Consider the following 27,260-nt stretch of genomic DNA (forward strand, 5'->3'; position numbering starts at 1 on the left):
TCTTCCATTTAAGAATTGAGGCCACTGTGTTCTTCGCGACCATGCTGCAGAAATGTTTTGGTACCCTTCCCCAGATCTGTGCCTCGACACAATCCTGTCTCGGAGCTCTACGGACAGTTCTTTCAACCTCATGGCTTGCTTTTCACTCTGACATGCTCTGATCAACTGTTGGACCTTATGTAGACAGATTTGTGCCTTTCCAAATAATGTCTAATCAGGTGGACTCCAATCAAGTTGTAGAAACATCAAGGATGATCAGTGTAAACAGGATGCACCTGAGCTCAATTTTGAGTCTCATAGCAAAGGGTCTGAATACTAATGTAAATAAGGTATTTATTTTTTGTTTGTTTATGTTCTCTTTGTCATTATGGGGTAGTGTGTGTAGATTGAGGAATTTTAGAATAAAATAAACATTTAATTAAAGGAACAATGTGGAAAAAGTAAACTGGTCTGAATACATTCTGAAGGCACTTTATATACATGTACAATATATTCCAGTGTTCAGTAAGGTACCAACACAAATTCATACAGGATACATCTCACATAATGGATATCAAATTACTCTAGTCATACATGTCATTGTCTCAGACAGAACAACCTATAGGGGCAGGATCCCACCTCCTGTTTCTGTCGTGTGAGGCAGCTTGATATACAAGTGCCTTTAAAAAGGGTCGATCTGCTGTTGCTACATACATTTTTGGACGTATAAATTAAAGATCTACTGTATACTCATGAATTCTCAAAGAATATAACTTACAAATGCCTCATGTGCTTAGTTCAACTGACGTACCCCATCAGAGTAAAAATGTTGTTTTACTCCAATGTTTACAAACAACCACAATGTAAACACGTGAGCCTTAAAACATGGTCAAATCTATAATTGTAATATCATGGATGGTTAGTATTTGCATCATAGCTCGCTCTATACATTTGAGAGTGGTTACATTTCTCCAGACCCATTCCGTAGCTTTATACCGAAACAGTAGTGGGACGACCACTTTGTTATCGTTTCAACTGCCTATTGTCCCTTTAAGGGAATAAACAGCTTGTCAGTCCCCCATGGTCTGGTCAGTCCCCATGGTCTGGTCAGTCCCCATGGTCTGGTCAGTCCCCATGGTCTGGTCAGTCCCCATGGTCTGGTCAGGTAATGTTGTACTGTGCTGAGCCATCCACTTCCGCGAGGGAGGGAGGGAGGGAGGGATCTAGCTAAGAATGAGGCTAACAAGACCTGGCACAGGTTAACCCCTAACCCCAACATGGCCCATCTCCAGGAAACCATCAGGATCATGTATTAGTGGCTTTATAGAGGGGAATCAAAAGGATACATACCCAGGCAAATATCTTCTAAACATCTCTGCTGTCACAATGACACAGACTCCGACCCTCTTACTTGTCAATCAAAAGATTTTACAATGGTCCCCAGTGCAAAACAGTACAACTCTATGACACATTACTGAATGATCACATGACTAGCTTTGAAATGCTTCAGTTTCAGGAGTATGTTAATTCCATCAGGATAGAAAGAGACTACGGAATATGGCAGACAAAGCAATGCTAATAGAGGAACTACTGTTCCTCTGTTCTGAACAAAGCATCTTGGGATAAGCTGCTCCAAGCTTGTCCATCATTTAATGCTTACTAGGCAAGAAAGACGAGTCTTAAACCAGTCTGAAGAACCTACCGTTATATCCTTATCGACCCCCTTTTTCCTGACCATATGGCATATACAATAGTCCCAAATGGCACCCTATTCCCTACAGTGCACCACTTCTTACCAGGGCCCAGACGACTGTATCTAGGCTGTATTTTCATTTTGTTTTTACACTTTACGAAAGTACAGACTCTGAGCTTAAAACATGGGGAAGTTATACTGCTTTGAAAAAGTTGATAAACGTGAGTAGAGCATGACACATACTGTAAGTGCATACAACATGGTTTTCCCCACCTCAGAGCTTCAGTTGGCAGTGAGGTTGAAGTGCAGAGTTTGACTGGAGCTTCAGTTCCAAAGCCTGGAGAGAAACAGAGAGGAAAAGTCCATACTATCAAAAATGTACCATTGATAAATGGACAAAAACAACTGGAATCCACCATGTTTAAAAATGATCAATTCTCCCACTGCAATCTGTTCATCATAATCTAAAATGGAAACATTTAGGGAAATGACACACTTTCGATAACCAGAACTAGACTCCAGCCTAAATAAAGCATTCACTCCTGAAATCAACAATAACCCTGGGAAAAAAGGGAAACTGCCTCTGGAAGCAACGTCAGCACAATAACTGTTCGTCGGAAGCGTCATGAAATGGGTTTCCATGGCCGAGCAGCTGCACACAAGCCTAAGATCACCATGTGCAATGCCAAGCGTCGGCTGGAGTGGTGTAAAGCTCTCCGCCATTGGATTCTGGAGCAGTGGAAACGTGTTCTCTGGAGTGATAAATCATGCTTCACCATCTGGCAGTCTGACAGACGAATCTGGGTTTGGCAGATGCCAGGAGAACACTACCTGCCCGAATGCATAATGCCAACTAAGGTTTGGTGGAGGAGGAATTTTTCATGGTTCGGACTAGGCCCCTTAATTCCAGTGAAGGGAAATATTAACGCTATGGCATACAATGACATTGTCGATGATTCCGTGCTTCAACTTTGTGGCAACAGTTTGGGGAAGGCCCTTCCCTGTTTCAGCATGACAAAGTGAGGTCCATACAGAAATGGTTTGTCGAGATCAGTGTGGAAGAACTTAACTGGCCTGCACACAGCCCTGACCTCAACCCCATCAAACACCTTTGGGATGAATTGGAACGCCGACTACGAGCCAGGCATATTCGCCTCATTTTTATTTTATTTAACTAGGCAAGTCAGTTTAGAACAAATTCTTATTTACTATAACGGCCTACCCCGGCCAAAGCCTAACCCGGATGACGCTGGGCCGATTGGGAGTCCCATAGGGCAACGCACAATCACGGCCGGTTGTGATACAGCCTAGAATCGAACCAGGGTCTGTAGTGATGTCTCTAGCACAGACGCAGTGTCTTAGACCGCTGCGCCACTCGGGAGCCCACATCAGTGCCGGACCTCATTAATACTCTTGTGGCTGAAAAAAGCAAGTCCCTGCAGCAATGGTCCAACATCTAGTGGAAAGCCTTCCCAGAAGAGTGGAGGCTGTTATAGCAGCAATGGTCCAACATCTAGTGGAAAGCCTACCCAGAAGAGTGGAGGCTGTTATAGCAGCAATGTTCCAACATCTAGTGGAAAGCCTACCCAGAATAGTGGAGGCTGTTATAGCAGCAATGGTCCAACATCTTGTGGAAGGCCTTCCCAGAAGAGTGGAGGCTGTTATAGCAGCAATGGTCCAACATCTAGTGGAAAGCCTACCCAGAATAGTGGAGGCTGTTATAGCAGCAATGTTCCAACATCTAGTGGAAAGCCTTCCCAGAAGAGTGGAGGCTGTTATAGCAGCAATGGTCCAACATCTAGTGGAAAGCCTACCCAGAATAGTGGAGGCTATTATAGCAGCAAAGGGGGGGGACCAACTCCATATTAATGCCCATGATTTTGGAATGAGATGTTCAACGAGCAGGTGCCATGTAGTGTAATCAGCAGGAAAGGAACACTGTCTTGCTCTCCAACCAAGGTGCATTCATTAAATAAGCATTTTTATCAACTCCCACTGTCGTCCAAGAATAAAGCTAGTCCGAAAAGGTAAAACCAGACCCATCTAGGTTCTGGCTAAATAGGTACACCATAGCATAGTCGACAGTCCCTCTACTCCAGGCAGGCAGCAACATAACCCTGTGCTGAAGTGTCTCTCCAGTATAGGAGCAGGTCAAGTTACTGGGCAAAGCTCCTCTACCCCAGAATACACCTGTATTGGTTATTTTGGCCCCATAAGCCAATAGATGACGACAAAGAGGAGTGGCCCAGCCAGGAGGGACGGTGGGAGTGTTGGTAGTTGTAGGTTATTTAGCCTCCATTTAACCAGGTAAGTCATTGAGAACACGTTCATTTTACAATAAAGACTAGACCAAGACAGAGCAATGAACTGTGCAGCAAAGCCGTGTGTGTGTGTAGGTGTTGTCATGGGTGGTGATGGAGCGATTAGAGTTGGCCTGTGAGTGTTAGTCAGGTAGTCTTAAGTCCAAGGCAGACGTTTTTAAATCTCAATATTGAATCATTTCTGGTTAACAATTAAGTACCTTACTGTGATCATTTTCAATAAAAATGGTGAAAAATAGCTTCTTAGTAAAGATCAATTTCTCAAACAAGAATTTTGCTAGGACTGTCTGGGAGTGGTCTGAGTGGGGAGGGGAAAACTGAAAACTAGCTGTGATTGGCAGAGGTTAGTAACTCCATTTCTTATTGGTTTATTAAGTTATTTACCGCCTAGTGATACCATCCACCCCACCAAAACAGGTGGGATTTCAGGCAGTCTTTTCAAACAGCTCTTACTCTAAAAGTGCATTGTTATCATCCTCACAATTTCACAGTATTATTCCAACCCCCCCAAAAATTAGGAACACCTGCTCTTTCCATGACAGACTGACCAGGTGAATCCAGGTGAAAGATATGATCCTTTATTGATGTCGCTTGTTAAATCCACTTTAAATCAGTGTAGATGAAGGGAAGCAGACGGGTTAAAGAAGGACTTTTAAGCCTTGAGACATGGAAGTCATGTTTTTGACTGCACTGGGCCGTTAAGAAGAGATATGTCAGTCGCCCCACATCATGGCAATGTCTGGTTGCTTCGTGGGCAGCCGAGTGAAAAGAACATGGTCTCCTGAGCTTGTCGTGGGCAACTGTCAAAAGTGAGCTCAGTGAATAAAGAGATTTTCTATAAATGCATAGAGGAAAAGATCAAGTGAAAAATAGACCATGTTAAAATGGTGCTCGTCTTGTCCACACGCAGGCAGGCTTCACAGGAGTGACTTCACTAGAGTGTGTCATCTTCAGCAAAGATCATGCAAACCACCCTCAGTCATCCTCCAGTCTTATCTAGAGCCGTTTGTATTAGGCTTCTCCGATTAGGAGTGCTGATCCAGGATCAGGGACCCGCTGTCAATGTAATCTTACTCAATTTGATCTAAAAAAAGGCCAAACTGATCCTATATCAGCCCTCCTACTCTGAGAAGCTTGATACAGATGTAGGATCTTAATTTGATCACTTTTTTGCTGCTGAGACAGTATATGTATTCAAGGTTTAGAAAGACTTCTAAAGTTTGTAATTTCCACACAAAACAATTGTCAGACTTGATTAGCCCCATCAACAAAATGTACCAACCCCTACAAAAAAATGTCCATTAATTATAATCCATATAATAACTCACATTTCCTGCTGCAGCAAACTGGCTCAAATTAAAATCTTACCTCTGTACATACAGTACAGCCTTTGAAGTGCGTGGAGGAGAGGGGTGTTAAGATTTGCTGCAATACAATGATTCATGGACAACAAAGGAGAAAGCACCTGTTTAACACCAGGACAGTTTGAATCAGGTGAGAAGTAACAAAGAAACAGCAACTCAAAGTCCACAAAATGGACAGATGGACATCTGAGTAATTATTAACACACACACAGTCGACACAGTAAAAAGCTAGTCCCCTCCTTAAGAGAGCATGCCCTTGGAATCTCTCACCTCTCTGCACAACACAAGAACAATTCCTTACTATGAGTGGACAATAAGAGCTAACAGTACTGCTAACACCCCCCCTCCTCGTCCTCGTCCTCCTCCTCCTCCTTACCTTGCCCATCGAAACCGTATTTGACATGGCTGAGATAATTAGTGATCCATGGGTTCCGGAACATACTTGTAAGGAGGCTGAAGACAGACGGAACACACACGTGGATGACAGGCCCCCTGTCCCGGGTGACAGCAGCTAACGAAGCTCAAAGACAGTCACAGCAGCAGTGATGCAGACAAACAGACACAGCCAGGCAACAGCACAGAGCGGATCTCCAGCTCAGACCACGCAGCAGTCTGACAGACACTATGTGTATATTAGTGAGCGCAACCAGGGAGCTCAATGTAGACAGAGAGAGAGAGAAAATAGAGGGAGAGACAAAGATGGAGAGACAGAGAGAGCGAGAGAGAGGAGGGGGAGAGATGAGAGAAAGAGAGAGAGGCTCTGCAGGCAGGGTGGTAAACCTTCTCAGAGCCCATAATCAGATTACAGGCAGAAATTAGCCCTGATGATAAAACGCTGAAAGGGGATTGGAGGAAGGCGCCAAGAGGACTGATGAGAGAAGTGCATCCATAGGGCTCTGGTCAAAAGTAGTGTACTATATAGGGAATAGGGTGGGATTTGGGATGTAGGACAGAGGCGTATACTACAGCCAACTTGCAGCACTATTCTGAAATAATTTTATATGAAAGAAACGCTTGCAATGGGCATGGACTTATTGACTCAACAACCAAAAACACAGACTACATGATCACTACTTTTAACCTATGAGTCTACTATATACACACTACGTGACCAAAAGTATGTGGACACCTGCTCATCCAACATCTCATTCCAAAATCATGGGCATTAAAATAGAGTTGGTCCCCCCCTTTGCTGCTATAACAGCCTCCACTCTTCTGGGAAGGCTTTCCACTAGATGTTGGAACATTGCTGTGGGGACTTGCTTCCATTCACCCACGAGCATTAGTGAGGTCGGGGACTGATGTTGGGCTCTGTGCAGGCCAGTCAAGTTCTTCCATACCAATCACAACAAACCATTTCTTTAGGGACCTCACTTTGTGCACAGGGGCATTGTCATGCTGAAACAGTAAAGGGCCTTCCCCAAACTGTTGGAAGCACAGAATCATCTAGAATGTCATTGTATACTGTAGTGCTAAGATTTCCCTTCCCTGTAACTAAGGGTCCTAACCCGAACCATGAAAAACAGCCCCAGCTCATTATTCCTCCTACACCAAACTTTACAGTTGGCATTATGCATTCAAGCAGGTAGTGTTCTCCTGGCATCCGCCAAACCCAGATTCATCACTCCAGAGAACGCGTTTCCACTGCTCCAGAGTCCAATGGCGGAGTACTTTACACCACTCCAGCAGACGCTTGGCATTCCACATGGTGATCTTAGGCTTGTATGGGGCTGCTCGGCCATGGAAACCCATTTCATGAAGCTCCCTACGAACAGTTATTGTGTTGACGTTGCTTCCAGAGGCAGTTTGGAACTCAGTAGAAAGTGTTACAACCGAGGACAGACTATTTTTACGTGCTGTGCACTTCAGCACTCGGTGGTCCCATTCTGTGAGCTCGTGTGGCCTACCACTTCGAGGCTGTGACGTTGTTGCTCCTAGACGTTTCCACTTCACAACAGCAGCTCTTACAGTTGACTGGGGGCAGCTAGAGCAGGGCAGAGATTTGACAAACTGACTTGTTGGAAAGGTGGCATCCTATGACCTCTTCAGTATGGGCGATTCTGCTGCCAATGTTTGTCTATGGGGATTGAATGGCTGTGTGCTCAATTTAACATTTTAATGGCTCTACATACACTATATATACATACTTTTGTATATATAGTGTATCTAAGTTTAGCTTTCTTAAATTAGGCAGAACATCAATAGTTATTTCTGTGTTTTTAATCAAAGACAGGTGACTAACTCATTGAACCTGCTTTGTGACCAACCAGGAAGTCCATTTGTAATCTCCTGCACATACAGTTATAGACATTGGAAAGGTTTCAATAGTGCCGCACACAGAGGTGCAGACAATCTAAATGAACACGAAATACCACTTGTCTAAGTCATCACAAATAGAGTGAGACTGTGGGGAAAGCAGGAAAATGGGGGGCAGAGAGAGAGCGAGAGCAGATAAAGACTATACCTGCTAGTTATCAAAATCCAGAAGAGCTGTTAATGCTTCAACCACCTAAAAAGGAAGCGACGCCCACACAATCCATCACAAAGCCCTTACCTACAGAGAGATGAACCTAGAGTATGTACAGAGTCAGTGAGCATAGCCTTGCTATTGAGAAAGGCCGCTCTACCCGGTCTTCTCTCCAGAGCCAGGTCTGCCTATATGCACACTACCCACAAAATGGAGGTGGAAACTGAGCTGCACTTCCTAACCTCCTGCCAAATGTATGACCACATTAGAGAGACATATTTCCCTCAGATTACACAGACCCTAAAAGAATTTGAAAACAAATCCAATGTTGACGAACTCCCATATCTACTGGGTGAAATACCACAGTGTGTATTCACAGCAGCAAGATGTGTGGCCCGTTGCCATGGGAAACGGGCAACCAGAGGAGCACAAAAAAACATTGTAAATACAACCTATATTTATCTGTTTATTTATTTCCCCTTTCATACTTCAACTATTTTCACATTATTACAACACTGTACACTGCCAATAATATAACATTTGAAACATCTACACTTTTAGAGAGAGTAATGTTCACTAATATTTCCCTTGTTTGTCTATTTCATTTGCTTTGGCAATGTAAACATATGTTTTCCATGCCAATAAATCCCTTTGAATTGAGAAAGCAGGGAGAGAAAGAGGTATCTTCGCAGTTAAGAGCGTTGGGCCAGTAACCGAAAGCTGCCGATGTGCCCTTGAGCAAGGCACTTCACCTTAATTGCGCCTGCAAGTCGCTCTGGATATGAGCATCTGCTAAATGACTAAAAACGTAGCAAAAGCTGGGAGAGAGAGACGTCTGTATCAGATGCTCAACATGCTCTGCTCACACTTACTGTAATGGTCCAGGCCTAAACCACACGAAAACACTACAGTATGGAACACAAAGTGTTTACTATCTCATCCTGGAATATACAAGGTCTGAGGTCATCTGCCTTTGGCCTTAAGAGCAGGAACCCAGACACGGTCATCCTACAAGAAACACGGTATACAGGAGACGGACCTGTTTGCCCTCTAGGTTACAGAGAGCTGGTAGTCAGATTAACCAAACTACCAGGTGTGAAACAGGGAGGAGACTCATTGGATATGCTCATTTGGTATAGAGCAGACCTAACTCACTCTATTAAATTAATCAAAACAGGAACATTTTACATGTGGCTAGAAATGTCATTATTAATCATCTTAACAGAGAGAAATGTACCTCTGTGTGTTACCTATATCCCCCCACTAGAATCCCTATACTTTAATGAAGACAGCTTCTTCACCCTGGAGGGGGAAAAATCAATCATTTCCAGGCCCAGGGACATGCATTAGTCTGTGGCGACCTAAATGCCAGAACTGGACAAGAACCTGACACCTTCAGCACACGGGGGGGACAAACACCTACCTGGAGGTGACAGTATTCCCTCCCTCATGTGCACCCCTAGACACAACTATGACAAACAACAATGGTACATAGTCAATGGTAGGTACACCTATAGCTCTGTTACATCCTGAGTCTGTACATAGTCAATGGTAGGTACACCTATAGCTCTGTTACATCCTGGGTATGTACATAGTCAATGGTAGGCCTCGAGGGGACTCCTGTGGTAGGTACACCTATAGCTCTGTTACATCCTGAGTCTGTACATAGTCAATGGTAGGCCTCGAGGGGACTCCTGTGGTAAGTACACCTATAGCTCATCTCCTGGCAGTAATACTGTAGATTCATTTATCACTGACCTCAACCTAGAGTCTCTCAGAGCATTCAGTCAGCCCACTAACACTCTTATCAGATCACAGCCCTACCCGAACAGAGCAATATGATGATGATGAGGCATCAAAGCCAAAGGAACTGAATAATATTAAGAAATGCTATAGATGGAAGGAATGTAGTGTGGAAACCTACCAAAAAACAATTAGGAAACATCCATTTCAATCCATTTTAGATCACTATAAGGTGTAAACTTGGCAGTAGAAAGCCTAAACTATATATTTGACCTCCGCTTTCCTATCAAATCTAAAAATGCCAAGCGGACAACCTGAGAAAATGAAAAACAATGACAAATGGTTTGATGAAGAATGAAACGTTTCTGAATTTCTATGTGACTAAAAACAGAGACCCAGAAAACCTGAGCCGACGTCTTCACTATGTTGAATCACTAAAACAATACAGAAATGTTCTATGGAAAAAGAAGTAACAGCACATCAGAAATCAGCTCAATGTAATTGAGGAATCAATCAAATCTAACCACTTATTGGAAAACTCTAAACAAAATGTCTAAAAAGGGAGATGGATAAACCACTTCTCCAATCTTTTTTGTCCCTATAACAAAGAACAAACAGCAAAAACATATACATGATCAAATACAAATCTTAGAATAAATTATTAAAGACTACCAGAACCCAGTGGGTTCTCCAATTACAATGAATGAACTACAGGAAAAAATACAAACAAAATACAACCCAAAAAGGCCTGTGGTGTTGACGGCATCCTAAATTAAAATATACAGACCACAAATTCCAAATGGCTATACATAAGCTCTTTAACATGATCCTTAGCTCTGGAATCTTCCCCAATATTTGAAACCAAGGACTGATCACCCCAATCCACAAAAAAAGTGGAGACAAATGACCTCAGTAAAAACAACGTACTGAGCAAATGTCAAATTGGCTTTTTACCAAATTGCCGTACGACAGACCACATTCAGCCTGCACACCCTAATTGACAAACAAACAAACAAACCAAAACAAAAGGTAAAGTCTTCTCATGCTTAGTTGATTTCCAAAAAGCTTTTGACTCAATTCGGCATAAGGCTCTGCTATATAAATTGATGGAAAGTGGTGTTGTGGAAAAACATACGACATAATAAAATTCATGTACGAAAACAGGTGTGGGGTAAAAATTGGCAAAAAAAACACATTTCTTTCCATAGGGCCGTGGGGTGAGAAAGGGATGCAGCTTAAGCCCCACCCTTTTCAATATACAGTTGAAGCCGGAAGTTTAAATACACCTTAGCCAAATACATTTACTCAGTTTCACAATTCCTGACATTTAATCCTTGTTAAAATTCCCTGTCTTAGGTCATTTTGGATCATTTATTATTTTAAGAATGTCTAATGTCAGAATAATAGTAGAGACAATTATTTATTTCAGCTTTTATTTCTTTCATTACATTCCCAGTGGGTCAGAAGTTTACATACACGCAATTAGCATTTGGTAGCATTGCATTTAAATTCTTTGACTTGGGTCAAAAATTCCAGGTAGCCTTCTACAAGCTTCCCACAATAAGTTGGGTGAATTTTGGCCCATTCCTCCGGACAGAGCTGGTGTAACTGAGTCAGGTTTGTAGGCCTCCTTGCTCGCACACGCTTTTCAGTTCTGCCCACAAATTTTCGATAGGATTGACGTCAGCGCTTTGTGATGGCCACTCCAGGACCTTGATTTCATTGTCCTTAAGCCATTTTTTCACAACTTTGGGGTCATTGTCCATTTGGAAGACCCATTTGCGACCAAGCTTTAACTTCCTGATTGAGGTCTTGAGATTTTGCATCAATATATCTGCCTAATTTTCCTTCCTCATAATTTTCATTCCTTTTGTGAAGTGCACCAGTCGCTCCTGCAGCAAAGCACCTCCACAACATGATGCTGCCACCCCAGTGCTTCCCGGTTGGGATGGTGTTCTTCAACTTGCAAGCCTCCCCCTTTTCATCCAAACATAACGATGGTCATTATGGCCAAATAGTTATATTTTTGTTTCATTAGACCAGAGGACATTTCTCCAAAAAGTACGATCTTTGTCCCCATGTGCAGCTGCAAACCTTAGTCTGGCTTTTTTTAATGGTGGTTTTGGAGCAGTCGTTTCTCCCTTGCTGAGCAGCCTTTCAGGTTATGTCAATATAGGACTAATTTTACTGTGGATATAGATACTTTTGTACCGGTTTCCTCCAGCATCTTCACAAGGTCCTTTGCGGTTGTTCTGGGATTGATTTGCACTTTCCACACCAAAGTACGTTCATCTCTAGGAGACAGAACGAGTCTCCTTCCTGAGCTGTATGACGGCTGCATGGTCCCATGGTGTTTATACTTTTGTTTGTACAGATAAATGTGGTACTTTCAGGTGTTTGGAAATTGCTCCCAAGGATGAACCAGACTTGTGGAGGTCTACAATTTTTTTCTGAGGTTTTGGCTGATTTCTTTTGATTTTCCCATGATGTCAAGCAAAGAGGCACTGAGTTTGAAGGTGGGCCTTGAAATACATCCACAGGTACACCTCCAATTGACTCAAATGATGTCAATTAGAAGAAGCTTGTAAACTTCTGACCCACTGGAATTGTGAAACAGTGAATTATAAGTGAAATAATCTGTCTGTAAACAATTGTTGGAAAAATTACTTGTGTCATGCAAAGTAGATGTCCTAACCGACTTGCCAAAACTATAGTTTGTTAAAAACGAGTTAATGACTCCAAACTAAGTGTATGTAAACTTCCGACTTCAACTGTGTATATATATATATATATATATATATATATATATATATATATATATAAACGAATTAGCGAGAGCACTCGAACAGTCTAGAATCTAAAGTAAAACATCTACTGTTTGCTGATAATCTTGTCACACCCTGAAAGGTTTCACCTGTCTTGTGCTCATCTCCACCCCCCTCCAGGTGTTGCCCATTTTCCCCTGTGCATTTATACCTGTGATTTCGGTTTGTCTGTTGCCAGTTCGTCTCGTCAAGCTTACCAGCGGTTTTTCCGTACTCCTGTTTTACGCTCTAGTTTTCCTGGTTTTGACCATTCTGCCTGCCCTGACCCAGCCTGCCGTTCTGTACCTTGTGACACTGCCCTGGATTATCCACCTCTGCCTGCCCTTGACCTGTCGTTTGCCTGCCCAGTTTTTGTAATGAACTTTTGTTATGTCAAACTGTCTGCTTCTGGGTCTTGTCCTGAGGTCTGATAGATCTGGTGCATCTGTCCCCAACTACGGAGGGCCTGCAGCAGCACCTAGATTCTCTGCACAGATTCGGTCAGATCTTGGCCCCGACAGTAAATCTCGGAAAGACAAAAATAATGGTGTTCCAAAAGAAGGTCACGTTGCCAGGACAACAAATACAAATTCCATCTAGACACAGTTGCCCTAGAGCACAAAAAAAAAACTATACATACCTCTGCTTAAACATCAGCGCGACGGGTAACTTCCACAAAGCTGTGAACGATGTGAGAGACAAGGCAAGAAGGGCCTTCTATGCCATCAAAAGGAACATCAAATTCGACATACCAATTAGGATCTGGCTAAAAATACTTGAATCAGTTAAAGAACCCATTGCCCTTTATGGTTGTGAGGTCTGGGGTCTGCTTACCAACCAACAATTCACTGAATGGGGGAAAAACACCAAATGGAGATTCTGCAAAATTATCCTCAGTGTACAATGTAAAACACCAAATAATGCAGAGCAGAATTAAGCCGATACCCGCTAATTATCCAAATCCAGAAAAGAGCCTTTAAATTCTAAAATCACCCAAAATGAAGCGATTCCCAGACCTCCCATGACAAAGCCATCAACTACAGCAAAATTAACCTGGAGAAGAGTCCCTTAAGCAGACCCCACAGAGCCCCAAGACAGCAACACAATAAGAACCAATCAAATCCTGAAAAAACAAAAAAAAAGTCATTATTTCCAATGTGTCAAGTAATTAACAAAAAAACAGAGCAAACTAGAATGCTACTTGGCCCTAAACAGAGAGTACACAGTAGCAGAATACCTGACCACTGTGACTGACCCAAACTTAAAAGGAAATCTTTGATTATGTACAGACTCAGTGAGCATAGCCTTGCTATTGAGAGGCCGTCGTAGGCAGACCTGGCTCTCGAGAAGACAGGCTATGTGCTCACTGCCCACAAAATTAGGTGGAAACTGAGCTGCACTTCCCAACCTCCTGCCAAATGTATGACCATATTAACGACATATTTCCCTCCAATTACACAAACCTACAAAAATGTGAAATTCCCATATCTATAGGGTGAAATACCACAGTAGCAAGATTTGTGACCTGTTGTCACAAGGGCAACCAGTGAAGAACAAACACCATTGTAAATATGGGTTGTATTTATGTTTATTTATTTTCCTTTTTTACTGTAACTATTTGCACATCATTACAACCTGGAAAGTATTCAGACCCCTTGGCTTTTCCCACATTTTGATACGCAACAGCCTTATTCTCAAATGGATTAAATCATTTCTTCCCCCCTTAATCTACACACAATATCCCATAATAACAAAGCAAAAACCAGTTTATAGAAATGTTTGCAAATGTATAAAAAAATTAAACGAAATATCACATTTACATTAGTATTCAGACCCTTTACTCAGTACATTGTTGAAGCACCTTTGACAGCGATTACAGGCTTGAGTCGTCTTGGGTTTAATGCTACAAGCTGGGAACACCTGTATTTGGAGAGTTTGTCCCATTCTTCTCTGCAGATCCTCTCAAGCTCTGTCCGGTTGGATGGGGAGCGTGGCTGCACAGCTATTTTCAGATCTCTCCAGAGATGTTCGATCGGGTTCAAGTCCGGGCTCTGGCTGGGCCACTCAAGGACATTCAGAGACTTGTCCCGAAGCCACTCCTGCGTTGTCTTGGGTGTGTGCTTAGGGACGTTGTCCTGTTGGAAGGTGGACCTTCACCTCAGTCCGAGGTCCTGAGCAGGTTTTTAAATCAAGGATCTCCGTACTTTGCTCCGTTCATCTTTCCCTCAATCCTGACTAGTCTCCCAGTCCCTGCCGCTGAAAAACATACCCACAGCATGATGCTGGCACCACCATGCTTCACCATAGGGAAGGTGCCAGGTTTCCTCCAGACATGACGCTTGGCTTTCAGGCTGAAGAGTTTAATATTGGTTTCATCAGACCAGAGCATCTTGTTTCTTTTAGATGCCTTTTGGCAAACTCCAAGCGGGCTGTTATGTGCCTTTTACTGAGGAGTGGCTTCCATCTGGCCACTTAATGGAAATAGGATGCACCTGAGATCAATTTAGACTCTCATATCACATGGTCTGAATACTTATGTAAATAAGGTATTTCTGCATTTTATTTTTAATAAAATGTGCTGTCATTAATTTGTAGATAGATGAGGAAAAATATATAATGTAATCAATTTTAGAATAAAGCTGTAACGTAACAAAATATGCAAAAAGTGAAGGGGTCTGAATACTTTCCAAATGCAGTGTATAGACATGACATTTGATATGTCTATATGCTTTTGGAACTTTGAGTGTAATGTTAACTGTAAATTCAAGAGAGAGCGAGCGAGAGAGAGAGCACAGAGAGAGAGCGAGCGAGCACAGAGAGAGCGAGCGAGAACAGAGAGAGCGAGCGAGAACAGAGAGAGCGAGCGAGAACAGAGAGAGCGAGCACAGAGCGAGAGCGAGCGAGCACAGAGCGAGAGCGAGCGAGCACAGAGCGAGAGCGAGCGAGCACAGAGAGAGAGCGAGCGAGCACAGAGAGAGAGCGAGCGAGCACAGAGAGAGAGCGAGCGAGCACAGAGAGAGAGCGAGCGAGCACAGAGAGAGAGCGAGCGAGCACAGAGAGAGTGAGCGAGAGAGCACAGAGAGAGTGAGCGAGAGAGCGAGCACAGAGAGAGAGCGAGCGAGCACAGAGAGAGAGCGAGCGAGCACAGAGAGAGAGCGAGCGAGCACAGAGAGAGAGAGAGCGAGAGAGTGAGCGAGAGAGCGAGAGAGCGAGCACAGAGAGAGAGCGAGCGAGCACAGAAAGAGAGCGAGCGAGAACAGAGAGAGAGCGAGCGAGCGAGAACAGAGAGAGAGCGAGCGAGCGAGAACAGAGAGAGAGCGAGCGAGCGAGAACAGAGAGAGAGCGAGCGAGCGAGAACAGAGAGAGAGCGAGCGAGCGAGAACAGAGAGAGAGAGCGAGCGAGAACAGAGAGAGAGCGAGCGAGCGAGAACAGAGAGAGAGCGAGCGAGAACAGAGAGAGAGCGAGCGAGAACAGAGAGAGAGCGAGCGAGAACAGAGAGAGAGCGAGCGAGAACAGAGAGAGAGCGAGAACAGAGAGAGAGCGAGCGAGAACAGAGAGAGAGCGAGCGAGAACAGAGAGAGAGCGAGCGAGAACAGAGAGAGAGCGAGAACAGAGAGAGAGCGAGAACAGAGAGAGAGCGAGCGAGAACAGAGAGAGAGAGAGCGAGAACAGAGAGAGAGCGAGAACAGAGAGAGAGCGAGCGAGAACAGAGAGAGAGAGCGAGCAGAGAGCAAGAGAAGATTCCTCTTGATGAATTATATGTTAATGAGTTACATTACTGGGCACAAACACTGCACTACTATCAAACAGGAAAACTGTTCTTTAGGAGCATCATGTTTGCTGATGCACTGTTTGGGTGTTATCAGCGTTATCACATGTTAATACAGGAAGTCTAACATACACACAAAAAAAAGAAATTATTCCTGGAACCAAAAAGGGTTCTCCTATGGGGACAGCTAAGTTCCCTCCCACAGTGGTGTCATAATGATAAACTACATCCCAAATGACACCCTATTCCCTTTATAGTGCACTACTTTGACCAGAGCCCTATGATGACATGTGGGATGTAGTCCTCCTGTTTGGTGCTGCTACCCATGTGTGTCCGTGTCCATTATAGTGCTAGTAGTCAACACCCCAGAATCTAACTGCTTTGGAAACATACAGTGAATTAAGAAGATCAACACTGAGTAGAAAACCAAAACTGCACCCTACGGTCCCTGGTCAAAAGTAGTGCACTATGTAGGGAATAGAGTGCTATTTGGAGTACAGCCTAGGTTCCATAATCAGCAGGGATTAACAGCAGGGCAGTGTCGATTCTAGGCAAATTAGACCTAGCCTACTGTTGTCCATACCAGGAGAGTTAAGGGAGACTCACTGCAGAACACTACTTTACACAGTGGACACTAAAAACATGAAATAACGTTTAACTGGCCTTCCCAATTAACAGTCAGAGTAACCATTTAACACACACCTCACGCCTCGCCCATCCCCCCCTCTCCACCCCCAGTAGACATCCCTAATAAGGCAAAGTGTTAGCAGATTGGCTGCCTGACGGCGGGAGTCCGTGTGTGTGTGTGCTCTTCCTCCCACTCCCTCACAGCAACAAACACGATCCTTCCTCCATAAAGCACCTCTGCCTGGACGTCTGCAACAGCCTCCCACACAAAATGTACCATTTCAAAACAGACGTCAGTGCCAATGCACACGGGGACTCCTTAAAAATAAGTGGTTGAATGTAACCTCTAGTATTGGCTGTGTGTCGTCTCACCAGACCACAACGCTGCTTAGTTACCAAAATAAACAAGGATACGCGTGATGGGACAGGCTGGTGTGTGAACAGCACATGAATAGTGTGGGTATGGCCAGGTTAAGTGGGTTTTCAGACCTAAAGCTAGGGCCAGGCCAGCAGGGACAAACTAAATTGGGTGCTTTTATGCAAAACTATCATTTTTTGGCTAGTGAGGGGCCTTAAGGGGGGGTCTGGTGTTGGGGCCTCAAGGAAAAAAAACATGTCAGAAATACAGGGATTTCTGGCCCCAGTCGTATCCGCAGTGTGTGGTTAGCTACAGGATTAGCCCCACACTACAGCCACTCTCTCTGACTGCGGCTCCAGACCTGGACTTTCACCTCATAAACCACAGCTGTTCAGTCTGATCTCACATCTCATCCATATTGTCTAATTAACCCACATGGTCCTGTGCTCTGCTCCCCACCACCCTCTCTCTCTCTCTGAACAGAACAGTGTACCATAAGACGTAATTGTAAAGAAGTTGTTCTTAACAGACTTGCCTAGTTAAATAAAAATGCTGTTTTTTAAATCGTAAACATTACACAGGGACAAAGGTATTTTCTTTACTGGTGTCGATGGTGTTTATAATAGTGTACAAAGTTAGATGACAGCTGATCATGCTCACATGCTGCCTCATGAGTTGGCTAGGAGCTCGTTATTGCACATTCACGATAAAATGTAACCTTTGTAGGTCTCAAACGGGTTGTAAAGTTAGGACCAATATTATTGATAGTGTTCCCCTTGTTATGTAAAACTGATGCTGTGCTAAATGAGAGACCTGGTCAGTCAGTGTTACCCTAAAGAACCATGGTCAGATGACAGTATTTACTGGTCTAGGCCTAGTTGGTGTTAATGTCAGGCTAGTTTAAGACAACCGTCAGCCAGACAGCCGTCAGCCAGACAGCCGTCAGCCAGACAGCCGTCAGCCAGACAGCCGTCAGCCAGACAGCCGTCAGCCGTCAGCCAGACAGCCAAACAGCCAGACAACCGTCAGCCAGACAGCCGTCAGCCAGACAACCGTCAGCCAGACAACCGTCCGCCAGACAGCTGTGCCTGCCTGTTTCACATTCTGTCTGTAGCACTTGGAAGGACTTGTTGCTAAGCTCTGTACGTGTCTAAGGAATGTAATATTATGTATCTTTGTGCAATACTTAAAGACATAGGGTCAGTATGAACTTAGTCAGATTGTCATTACGCTGTGGTTGTGTGTGTGTGGGTGTGTGTGTGTGTGTGTGTGCACCACAATGCTGAATCATCCATCATGGAGAAGCACATTTGAAGAACAGCAGCTTCCCTGAACATATCACCCCCCTCTGCTCCGAAAGCCTGTCCTCGCTCTGTTGATGCTCCACAGAACGTCTCTCCTCTCCACCACTCAGTCCTCCACTAATCTGTACCATATAAGACCAGGGAGAATCCTGCCCCGACGGCCCCCAAAATGTCAGCTCCAGTGATGCAAGCCAGAGAGAGAGCAGGAACGTGGTTCTCCTTCGGATACCAGAGTAAACATTCTGAAGGAGTAGGATGGTCCTCTGGCTGGCTGTGTGGAGCTGTCCTGGACAAGCTCAGCTCAGAGCAGCAGAACAATGCTACTCTAGACACACATCTTGGGCCAGAGCCTCCCTGCCTGCTTTCTGGCTGCCTTCCTGCCTGGCTGGCTGGCTGACTGTCACCGTCTCCTAATAAAGGCAGAATGGAGACAGCCGGCCAGGGTATGACAGTAACAGGCCCTAAGGGGAAGAGGGGGTACAGGTAAAGTAGCGTTACTAAGGGGGTAGGGGTAAAGTAGCGTTACTAAGGGGTAGGGGTAAAGTAGCGCTACTAAGGGGTAGGGGTAAAGTAGCGTTAGTAAGGGGGTAGGGGTAAAGTAGCGTTACTAAGGGGGTAGGGGTAAAGTAGCGTTACTAAGGGGGTAGGGGTAAAGTAGCGTTACTAAGGGGGTAGGGGTAAAGTAGCGTTACTAAGGGGGTAGGGGTAAAGTAGCGTTACTAAGGGGTAGAGGTAAAGTAGCGTTACTAAGGGGTAGGGGTAAAGTAGCGTTACTAAGGGGGTAGGGGTAAAGTAGCGTTACTAAGGGGGTAGGGGAAAAGTAGCGTCACTAAGGGGTAGGGAAAAGTAGCGTCACTAAGGGGGTAGGGGTAAAGTAGCGTCACTAAGGGGTAGGGGTAAAGTAGCGTCACTAAGGGGTAGGGGTAAAGTAGCGTCACTAAGGGGGTAGGGGTAAAGTAGCGTCACTAAGGGGGTAGGTGTAAAGTAGCGTCACTAAGGGGGTAGGTGTAAAGTAGCGTCACTAAGGGGTAGGGGAAAAGTAGCGTCACTAAGGGGGTAGGGGGTAAAGTAGCGTCACTAAGGGGGTAGGGGTAAAGTAGCGTCACTAAGGGGGTAGGGGTAAAGTAGCGTCACTAAGGGGGTAGGGGTAAAGTAGCGTCACTAAGGGGGTAGGGGTAAAGTGGCGTCACTAAGGGGTAGGGGTAAAGTGGCGTCACTAAGGGGGTAGGGGTAAAGTGGCGTCACTAAGGGGTAGGGGTAAAGTGGCGTCACTAAGGGGGTAGGGGTAAAGTGGCGTCACTAAGGGGTAGGGGTAAAGTGGCGTCACTAAGGGGGTAGGGGTAGAGTGGCGTCACTAAGGGGGTAGGGGTAGAGTGGCGTCACTAAGGGGGTAGGGGTAAAGTGGCGTCACTAAGGGGTTAGGGGTAAAGTAGCGTTACTAAGGGGGTAGGGGTAAAGTAGCGTTACTAAGGGGGTAGGGGTAAAGTAGCGTTACTAAGGGGGTAGGGGTAAAGTAGCGTTACTAAGGGGGTAGGGGCAAAGTAGCGTTACTAAGGGGTAGGGGTAAAGTAGCGTTACTAAGGGGTAGGGGTAAAGTAGCGTTACTAAGGGGTAGGGGTAAAGTAGCGTTACTAAGGGGTAGAGGTAAAGTAGCGTTACTAAGGGGGTAGAGGTAAAGTAGCGTTACTAAGGGGGTACAGGTAAAGGGGGTACAGGTAAAGTGGCGTTACTAAGGGGGTACAGGTAAAGTAGCGTTACTAAGGGGGTACAGGTAAAGTAGCGTTACTAAGGGGGTACAGGTAAAGTAGCGTTACTAAGGGGAAGAGGGGGTACAGGTAAAGTAGCATTACTAAGGGGAAGAGGGGGTACAGGTAAAGTAGCATTACTAAGGGGAAGAGGGGGTACAGGTAAAGTACAGCCCTAGTATGTGATTGTAGAGAAGAAAACAAGTAGAAAGCATAGTGCCCGACCACAGCCCAGGTTTAGTGCCCGACCACAGCCCAGGTTTAGTACCCGACCGACCACAGCCCAGGTTTAGTGCCCGACCGACCACAGCCCAGGTTTAGTGCCCGACCGACCACAGCCCAGGTTTAGTACCCGACCGACCACAGCCCAGGTTTAGTACCCGACCGACCACAGCCCAGGTTTAGTACCCGACCGACCACAGCCCAGGTTTAGTACCCGACCGACCACAGCCCAGGTTTAGTGCCCGACCGACCACAGCCCAGGTTTAGTGCCCGACCGACCACAGCCCAGGTTTAGTGCCCGACCGACCACAGCCCAGGTTTAGTGCCCGACCGACCACAGCCCAGGTTTAGTGCCCGACCGACCACAGCCCAGGTTTAGTGCCCGACCGACCACAGCCCAGGTTTAGTGCCCGACCACAGCCCAGGTTTAGTGCCCGACCACAGCCCAGGTTTAGTGCCCGACCACAGCCCAGGTTTAGTAGCCGACCACAGCCTAGGTTTAGTGCCCGACCAAAGCCCAGGTTTAGTACCCGACCACAGCCCAGGTTTAGTGCCCGACCACAGCCCAGGTTTAGTACCTGACCACAGCCCAGGTTTAGTAGCCGACCACAGCCCAGGTTTAGTACCCGACCGACCACAGCCCAGGTTTAGTGCCCGACCACAGCCCAGGTTTAGTACCCGACCACAGCCCAGGTTTAGTACCCGACCACAGCCCAGGTTTAGTACCCGACCACAGCCCAGGTTTAGTACCCGGCCACAGCCCAGGTTTAGTACCCGGCCACAGCCCAGGTTTAGTACCCGACCACAGCCCAGGTTTAGTACCTGACCACAGCCCAGGTTTAGTACCTGACCACAGTAATCCACAAGGTCAAAGCCTGAAACATGTTCAGTGATCATCCCAATAATCTCTCTTTTGTCCTTAAGCATGCATTCTGTGACTGCTTGCCAATAATCTCTCTTTTGTCCTTAAGCATGCATTCTGTGACTGCTTGCCAATAATCTCTCTTTTGTCCTTAAGCATGCATTCTGTGACTGCTTGCCAATAATCTCTCTTTTGTCCTTAAGCATGCATTCTGTGACTGCTTGCCAAAAATCTATAAGCAGTAGATTTCTCCCTACAACCAAAAGTTGTTTACATGTCCTCTTACCGGGCCAGTCAAAGACAACCGTGTGTGTGTGTGTGTGTGTGTGTGTGTCCTACAGAGGGAGACAGGGTGAAGACAAGGTTAAGCATTCAGGCAGCAGTAAACCTCTTTATTGAGATGGAGATGACAGTGCAGGACTCTAAACAGCACCAAGCAGCCCCAGATCCTTCCGGCAGGTCCTCGTACTCACTGTCTACGTCCCAAACGGCACACTATTCCCCTACACTGGGGCCCTGGTTAAAAGCTGTGCACTACATAGGGAATAGGGTGCCATAACAACAAAGACTTGGGGAAATGAAGGCTGGACCTGCTGGACAGCATTGGAACACACACACACACACACATCAGAACAACACACTGTCCAAACCCATTCCTGCAGAATCAGCTCCATAGCAGCCTTATTCAACTCATCTGATATTAAAACATACAGTAGGGTTTTCTATGAGGGAGCACACACACACACAAAACAGAGTCAATATACGACTCCTTTCAGACAGTCTGGTCTTTAGAGCAGTGTGATCTATGGGCTGCAGTAGACAGTTGATGCCTCATTCTTAGCCCCATGCCAGCATAGTAGAATCTGAGCTTAGTAGAATGACCGTTTTGGTTCCTCGAGTCACCACTAATTCTAAGAGCTTGTAGAGCCAAGCCCGTAGGCCTGTTGTCAGTAGAGAGATATAAGCTGACAACTTTACATTTGTTAGTTATATTTAGGATTCCCCACTCCTGTGTAACTAGGCTAAACCACTGATGTCACGTAAGATAATTCAATCAATTATCATTAGTCTACTGGAGCAGATGCCAATGTTGTCTCTAATTCAAGACCCTGCATACTTCAGCGATGTTACAGAGACTAAATGATGGAGCACTTCAATTCTGCTTATATCAACATCACGGTCCGGGATTTGCATTTTGGGTCACATTCAATGAAGAGGTGTGCATACTGTACATCCTATGAATGATGCAATCTATATATATATATATATATATATATATATATATATATATATATATACATACACACACACACACATATGTATATATATACACATACATACATATATACACACACACATATATATACACACATATATACACACGTATATACATATACACATACACATATATATCACCTCAACATTGACAGATGAATTATTAAGACCAAGTACTAGACTAGCAAGTCTTCAGTAAACAAAAAGGAAGAATGAAGATCAGGGCCGGACTAACAGATTTCGGGCCCCGGGGCACCTAACTCCAAGGGGCCCTGGAAAATTATGCAGTTTTAAAGAAAATGTCCTGCTATTATACACATTTTGCCATTCCTTATGGCGTGTTAATATGCCATTTGCCCCCCCCCCCCCCCCCCAGCACATGTGCCCTACCTGCCTGTTCGGTAATCCAGCCCTGACGAAGGTAACACGCACTTACTTTTCCTTGGTTCCAACTACATTCAATTTCTCAGCATGACATCATGACAGCAACACCACAATTGTGAAAAATAACAGTTCAGGGTTTTGCAGCCAAGGAAGGAAAATACTCTTGTTTGTCCAGCAGGGGAGAGAAGTCTGGTCAGTAGTGAGCAGGCTGTAGGTACAGGAGGTGCAGATGGGACAGGGTTAGGGTCCACACCTTTCCAAAGCAGCACCAGGATCAAGCCTCATCCACGATGGAGAAGATCGTTTCAGCAGCCAACAATTATACAACAGTGCCTTACAGACGACTCTGGAGAGAGCAATAGGGAGAGAGCTGTGCCAAATGAAATCAGTCCAGGAATGAGAGACAGCAACCAGGGAGAGAGAGGTAAGGAGAGGGGGGGAACCAGGGAGAGAGAGGTAAGGAAAGGGGGGAAACCAGGGAGAGAGAGGTAAGGAGAGGGGGGGGGAACCAGGGAGAGAGAGGTAAGGAGAGGGGGGGTGAACCAGGGAGAGAGAGGTAAGGAGAGGGGGGGTGAACCAGGGAGAGAGAGGTAAGGAGAGGGGGGGTGAACCAGGGAGAGAGAGGTAAGGAGAGAGGGGGGTGAACCAGGGAGAGAGAGGTAAGGAGAGGGGGGGGGTGAACCAGGGAGAGAGAGGTAAGGAGAGGGGGGAACCAGGGAGAGAGAGGTAAGGAGAGGGGGAAACAGGGAGAGAGAGGTAAGGAGAGGGGGAACAGGGAGAGAGAGGGGAACCGGGGAGAGAGAGAAAATAAATTGGGATGCTAAAAAGAAGCAGGTGGTTCTATTCTTCAGACTACTCCAAAAGTTCTGTTCCTCAGATTCTACTCCATGATCGTCCAAGGATCCAGTCACCTGTCCCTGCCTGACGGATTTTCAAAAAGTCCATTCTAACTAACATTAGGCACCTGACAGTCTCGGAGTGTGCTGAGGAGGACTGTGTGCCAAAAGCAGCGTGGTGGTAACCTCATACAGGAGCAACCATGTACGGGCTGAAGAGAGGAGCTTTGATAGCAGGGAATCTGCCAGAAATAACCAGGGAGAAGTCTAGCTCAGAGGGATCAAATCAGCTGTTAGAACAACAATCCAGGCAACCACTGCAGCTCCAGCAGTCCACACCACAGGGCCCCACTTCCACCACACTGGGAAGAGCAGGGGGCATCGAATGCCAACTCACCACCATATATCTACACTGAGTAGACCAAACATTAGGAACACATTCCTACTATCGAGTCACACCCCCTCCCCCTACTGTTTTACCCTCAGAACAGCCTCAATTCGTCAGGGTTATGGACTCTACAAGGTGTCGAAAGCGTTCCACAGGGATGCTGGTCCATGTTGACTCCAATGCTTCCCACAGTTGTGTCAAGTTGGCTGGATGTCCTTTGGGTGGTGGACCATGTTTGATACACATGGGAAACTGTTGAGTGTGAAACTCAGCAGCGTTGCAGTTCTTGATACAAACCGGTGCACCTGGCACCTACTACCAGACCCCGTTCAAAGGCACTTACATGTTGCCATTCACCCTCTGAATTCCACACAGACACCATCCATGTCTCAAGGCTTAAGAAACCTTCTTTAACCAGTCTCCTCCCTTCATCTACACTGATTGAACTGGATTTAACTAGTTACATAAATAAAGGATCATATCTTTTACCTGGATTCACCTGGTCAGTCTGTCATGGAGAGAGCATGTGTTCCTAATGTTTTGTACACTCAGTGTACAGTATAACACAAATGAGTGCAGCAGACATATGGAGTGTTTCTCCACAGTGCAGCAGACACATGGAGTGTTTCTCTACGGTGCAGCAGACATATGGAGTGTTTCTCTACGGTGCAGCAGACATATGGAGTGTTTCTCTACGGTGCAGCAGACATATGGAGTGTTTCTCTACGGTGCAGCAGACATATGGAGTGTTTCTCTACGGTGCAGCAGACATATGGAGTGTTTCTCTACGGTGCAGCAGACATATGGAGTGTTTCTCCACAGTGCAGCAGACATATGGAGTGTTTCTCCACGGTGCAGCAGACATATGGAGTGTTTCTCTACGGTGCAGCAGACATATGGAGTGTTTCTCTACGGTGCAGCAGACATATGGAGTGTTTCTCTACAGTGCAGCAGACATATGGAGTGTTTCTCTACGGTGCAGCAGACATATGGAGTGTTTCTCTACAGTGCAGCAGACATATGGAGTGTTTCTCCACAGTGCAGCAGACATATGGAGTGTTTCTCTACGGTGCAGCAGACATATGGAGTGTTTCTCTACGGTGCAGCAGACATATGGAGTGTTTCTCTACGGTGCAGCAGACATATGGAGTGTTTCTCTACAGTGCAGCAGACATATGGAGTGTTTCTCTACAGTGCAGCAGACATATGGAGTGTTTCTCTACGGTGCAGCAGACATATGGAGTGTTTCTCCACAGTGCAGCAGACATATGGAGTGTTTCTCCACAGTGCAGCAGACATATGGAGTGTTTCTCTACGGTGCAGCAGACATATGGAGTGTTTCTCTACGGTGCAGCAGACATATGGAGTGTTTCTCTACGGTGCAGCAGACATATGGAGTGTTTCTCTACGGTGCAGCAGACATATGGAGTGTTTCTCTACGGTGCAGCAGACATATGGAGTGTTTCTCCACAGAACAATAAAAAGCAGGAGCTGCTGACTAACAGAAAGGCACAATTAATACCACGTTCTAGACACACTATACTGCCAATGATGATGATTTGGCATCACCAAGGTTTGGCCACAAACAGCGCATTCCTTTACAGGACACAACTGCACTAAACTAGAAGCTTCAGACTGGTCAAGATCAGAGGCATGTCGTTAAGAGGACCACAGAGGTCCTGTTGAATTCTAATGACTGGAACCATGGTTTGTACAGAGGTCCTGTTGAATTCTAATGACTGGGACCATGGTTTGCACAGAGGTCCTGTTGAATTCTAATGACTGGGACCATGGTTTGCACAGAGGTCCTGTTGAATTCTAATGACTGGGACCATGGTTTGTAGAGGTCCTGTTGAATTCTAATGATTGGGACTATGGTTTGTAGAGGTCCTGTTGAATTCTAATGACTGGGACCATGGTTTGCAGAGGTCCTGTTGAATTCTAATGACTGGGACCATGGTTTGTACAGAGGTCCTGTTGAATTCTAATGACTGGGACCATGGTTTGCACAGAGGTCCTGTTGAATTCTAATGACTGGGACCATGGTTTGTAGAGGTCCTGTTGAATTCTAATGACTGGGACTATGGTTTGTAGAGGTCCTGTTGAATTCTAATGACTGGGACCATGGTTTGCACAGAGGTCCTGTTGAATTCTAATGACTGGGACCATGGTTTGCACAGAGGTCCTGTTGAATTCTAATGACTGGGACCATGGTTTGTACAGAGGTCCTGTTGAATTCTAATGACTGGGACCATGGTTTGTACAGAGGTCCTGTTGAATTCTAATGACTGGGACCATGGTTTGTAGAGGTCCTGTTGAATTCTAATGACTGGGACCATGGTTTGTAGAGGTCCTGTTGAATTCTAATGACTGGGACCATGGTTTGTAGAGGTCCTGTTGAATTCTAATGACTGGGACCATGGTTTGTAGAGGTCCTGTTGAATTCTAATGACTGGGACCATGGTTTGTAGAGGTCCTGTTGAATTCTAATGACTGGGACCATGGTTTGTAGAGGTCCTGTTGAATTCTAATGACTGGGACCATGGTTTGTAGAGGTCCTGTTGAATTCTAATGACTGGGACCATGGTTTGTAGAGGTCCTGTTGAATTCTAATGACTGGGACCATGGTTTGTACATTCTGATGCATTTACATTAAATGTAACAATTATACGGCAGCCATGTTAGTGCCTCATTAACATTACATAGGGAAGATTTGAATAATGCCTCAAAAACATCTAGAATTAGAACAATATTCAACATTCTAAAAGCTGACAACTCTAAATCTATGACTCTGGTCCTGATATAGTCTGTTCTGTGTATCTTCAACCATGAACCTGACAGTCTGACCCGTGGTATTTTACGAGGGCAGTGAATATGTGAGGATGTGCGAGCCCACAGGATAGCTAGCTCCGGTGTTGTTTATGCAAGGGGTTTTTCATTACCCATACGTGTGTGGGGAGAGTGGTCATACCCCAGTGTAAATATTTATCAAAAGCTCAGGCCAACACAAATGTTTTTCTCTCCGGAAATGGCAAGATCGAAGAAGCTTAAACACAATGTTTGACACTTTTGCTTCAATGTCTATAGTCTGCATATCACATGTACTGTGTTCGTATGG

General features: G+C 45.4%; 1 protein-coding gene across 4 annotated transcripts in view; it reads right to left on the bottom strand.

Moving 5' to 3' along the window:
* LOC115117557 (supervillin-like) overlaps positions 1-27,260 on the bottom strand; it is a 156,846-nt gene that overhangs the window by 121,389 nt on the left and 8,197 nt on the right. For 3 of the 4 annotated variants that reach the window (XM_065013711.1, XM_065013713.1, XM_065013710.1), the window contains exon 2: positions 1,946-2,009. In XM_065013711.1, the coding sequence (XP_064869783.1) occupies positions 1,946-2,009 (64 nt within the window). Of the gene's footprint in view, positions 1-1,945; positions 2,010-5,733; positions 6,023-27,260 lie in introns of those variants that run through there. The other variant, XM_065013712.1, reaches the window with a different exon arrangement.

The sequence above is a fragment of the Oncorhynchus nerka genome, linkage group LG9b (genome assembly GCF_034236695.1).
Source record: "Oncorhynchus nerka isolate Pitt River linkage group LG9b, Oner_Uvic_2.0, whole genome shotgun sequence".
In the NCBI taxonomy this organism is placed as follows: Eukaryota; Metazoa; Chordata; class Actinopteri; order Salmoniformes; family Salmonidae; genus Oncorhynchus; species Oncorhynchus nerka.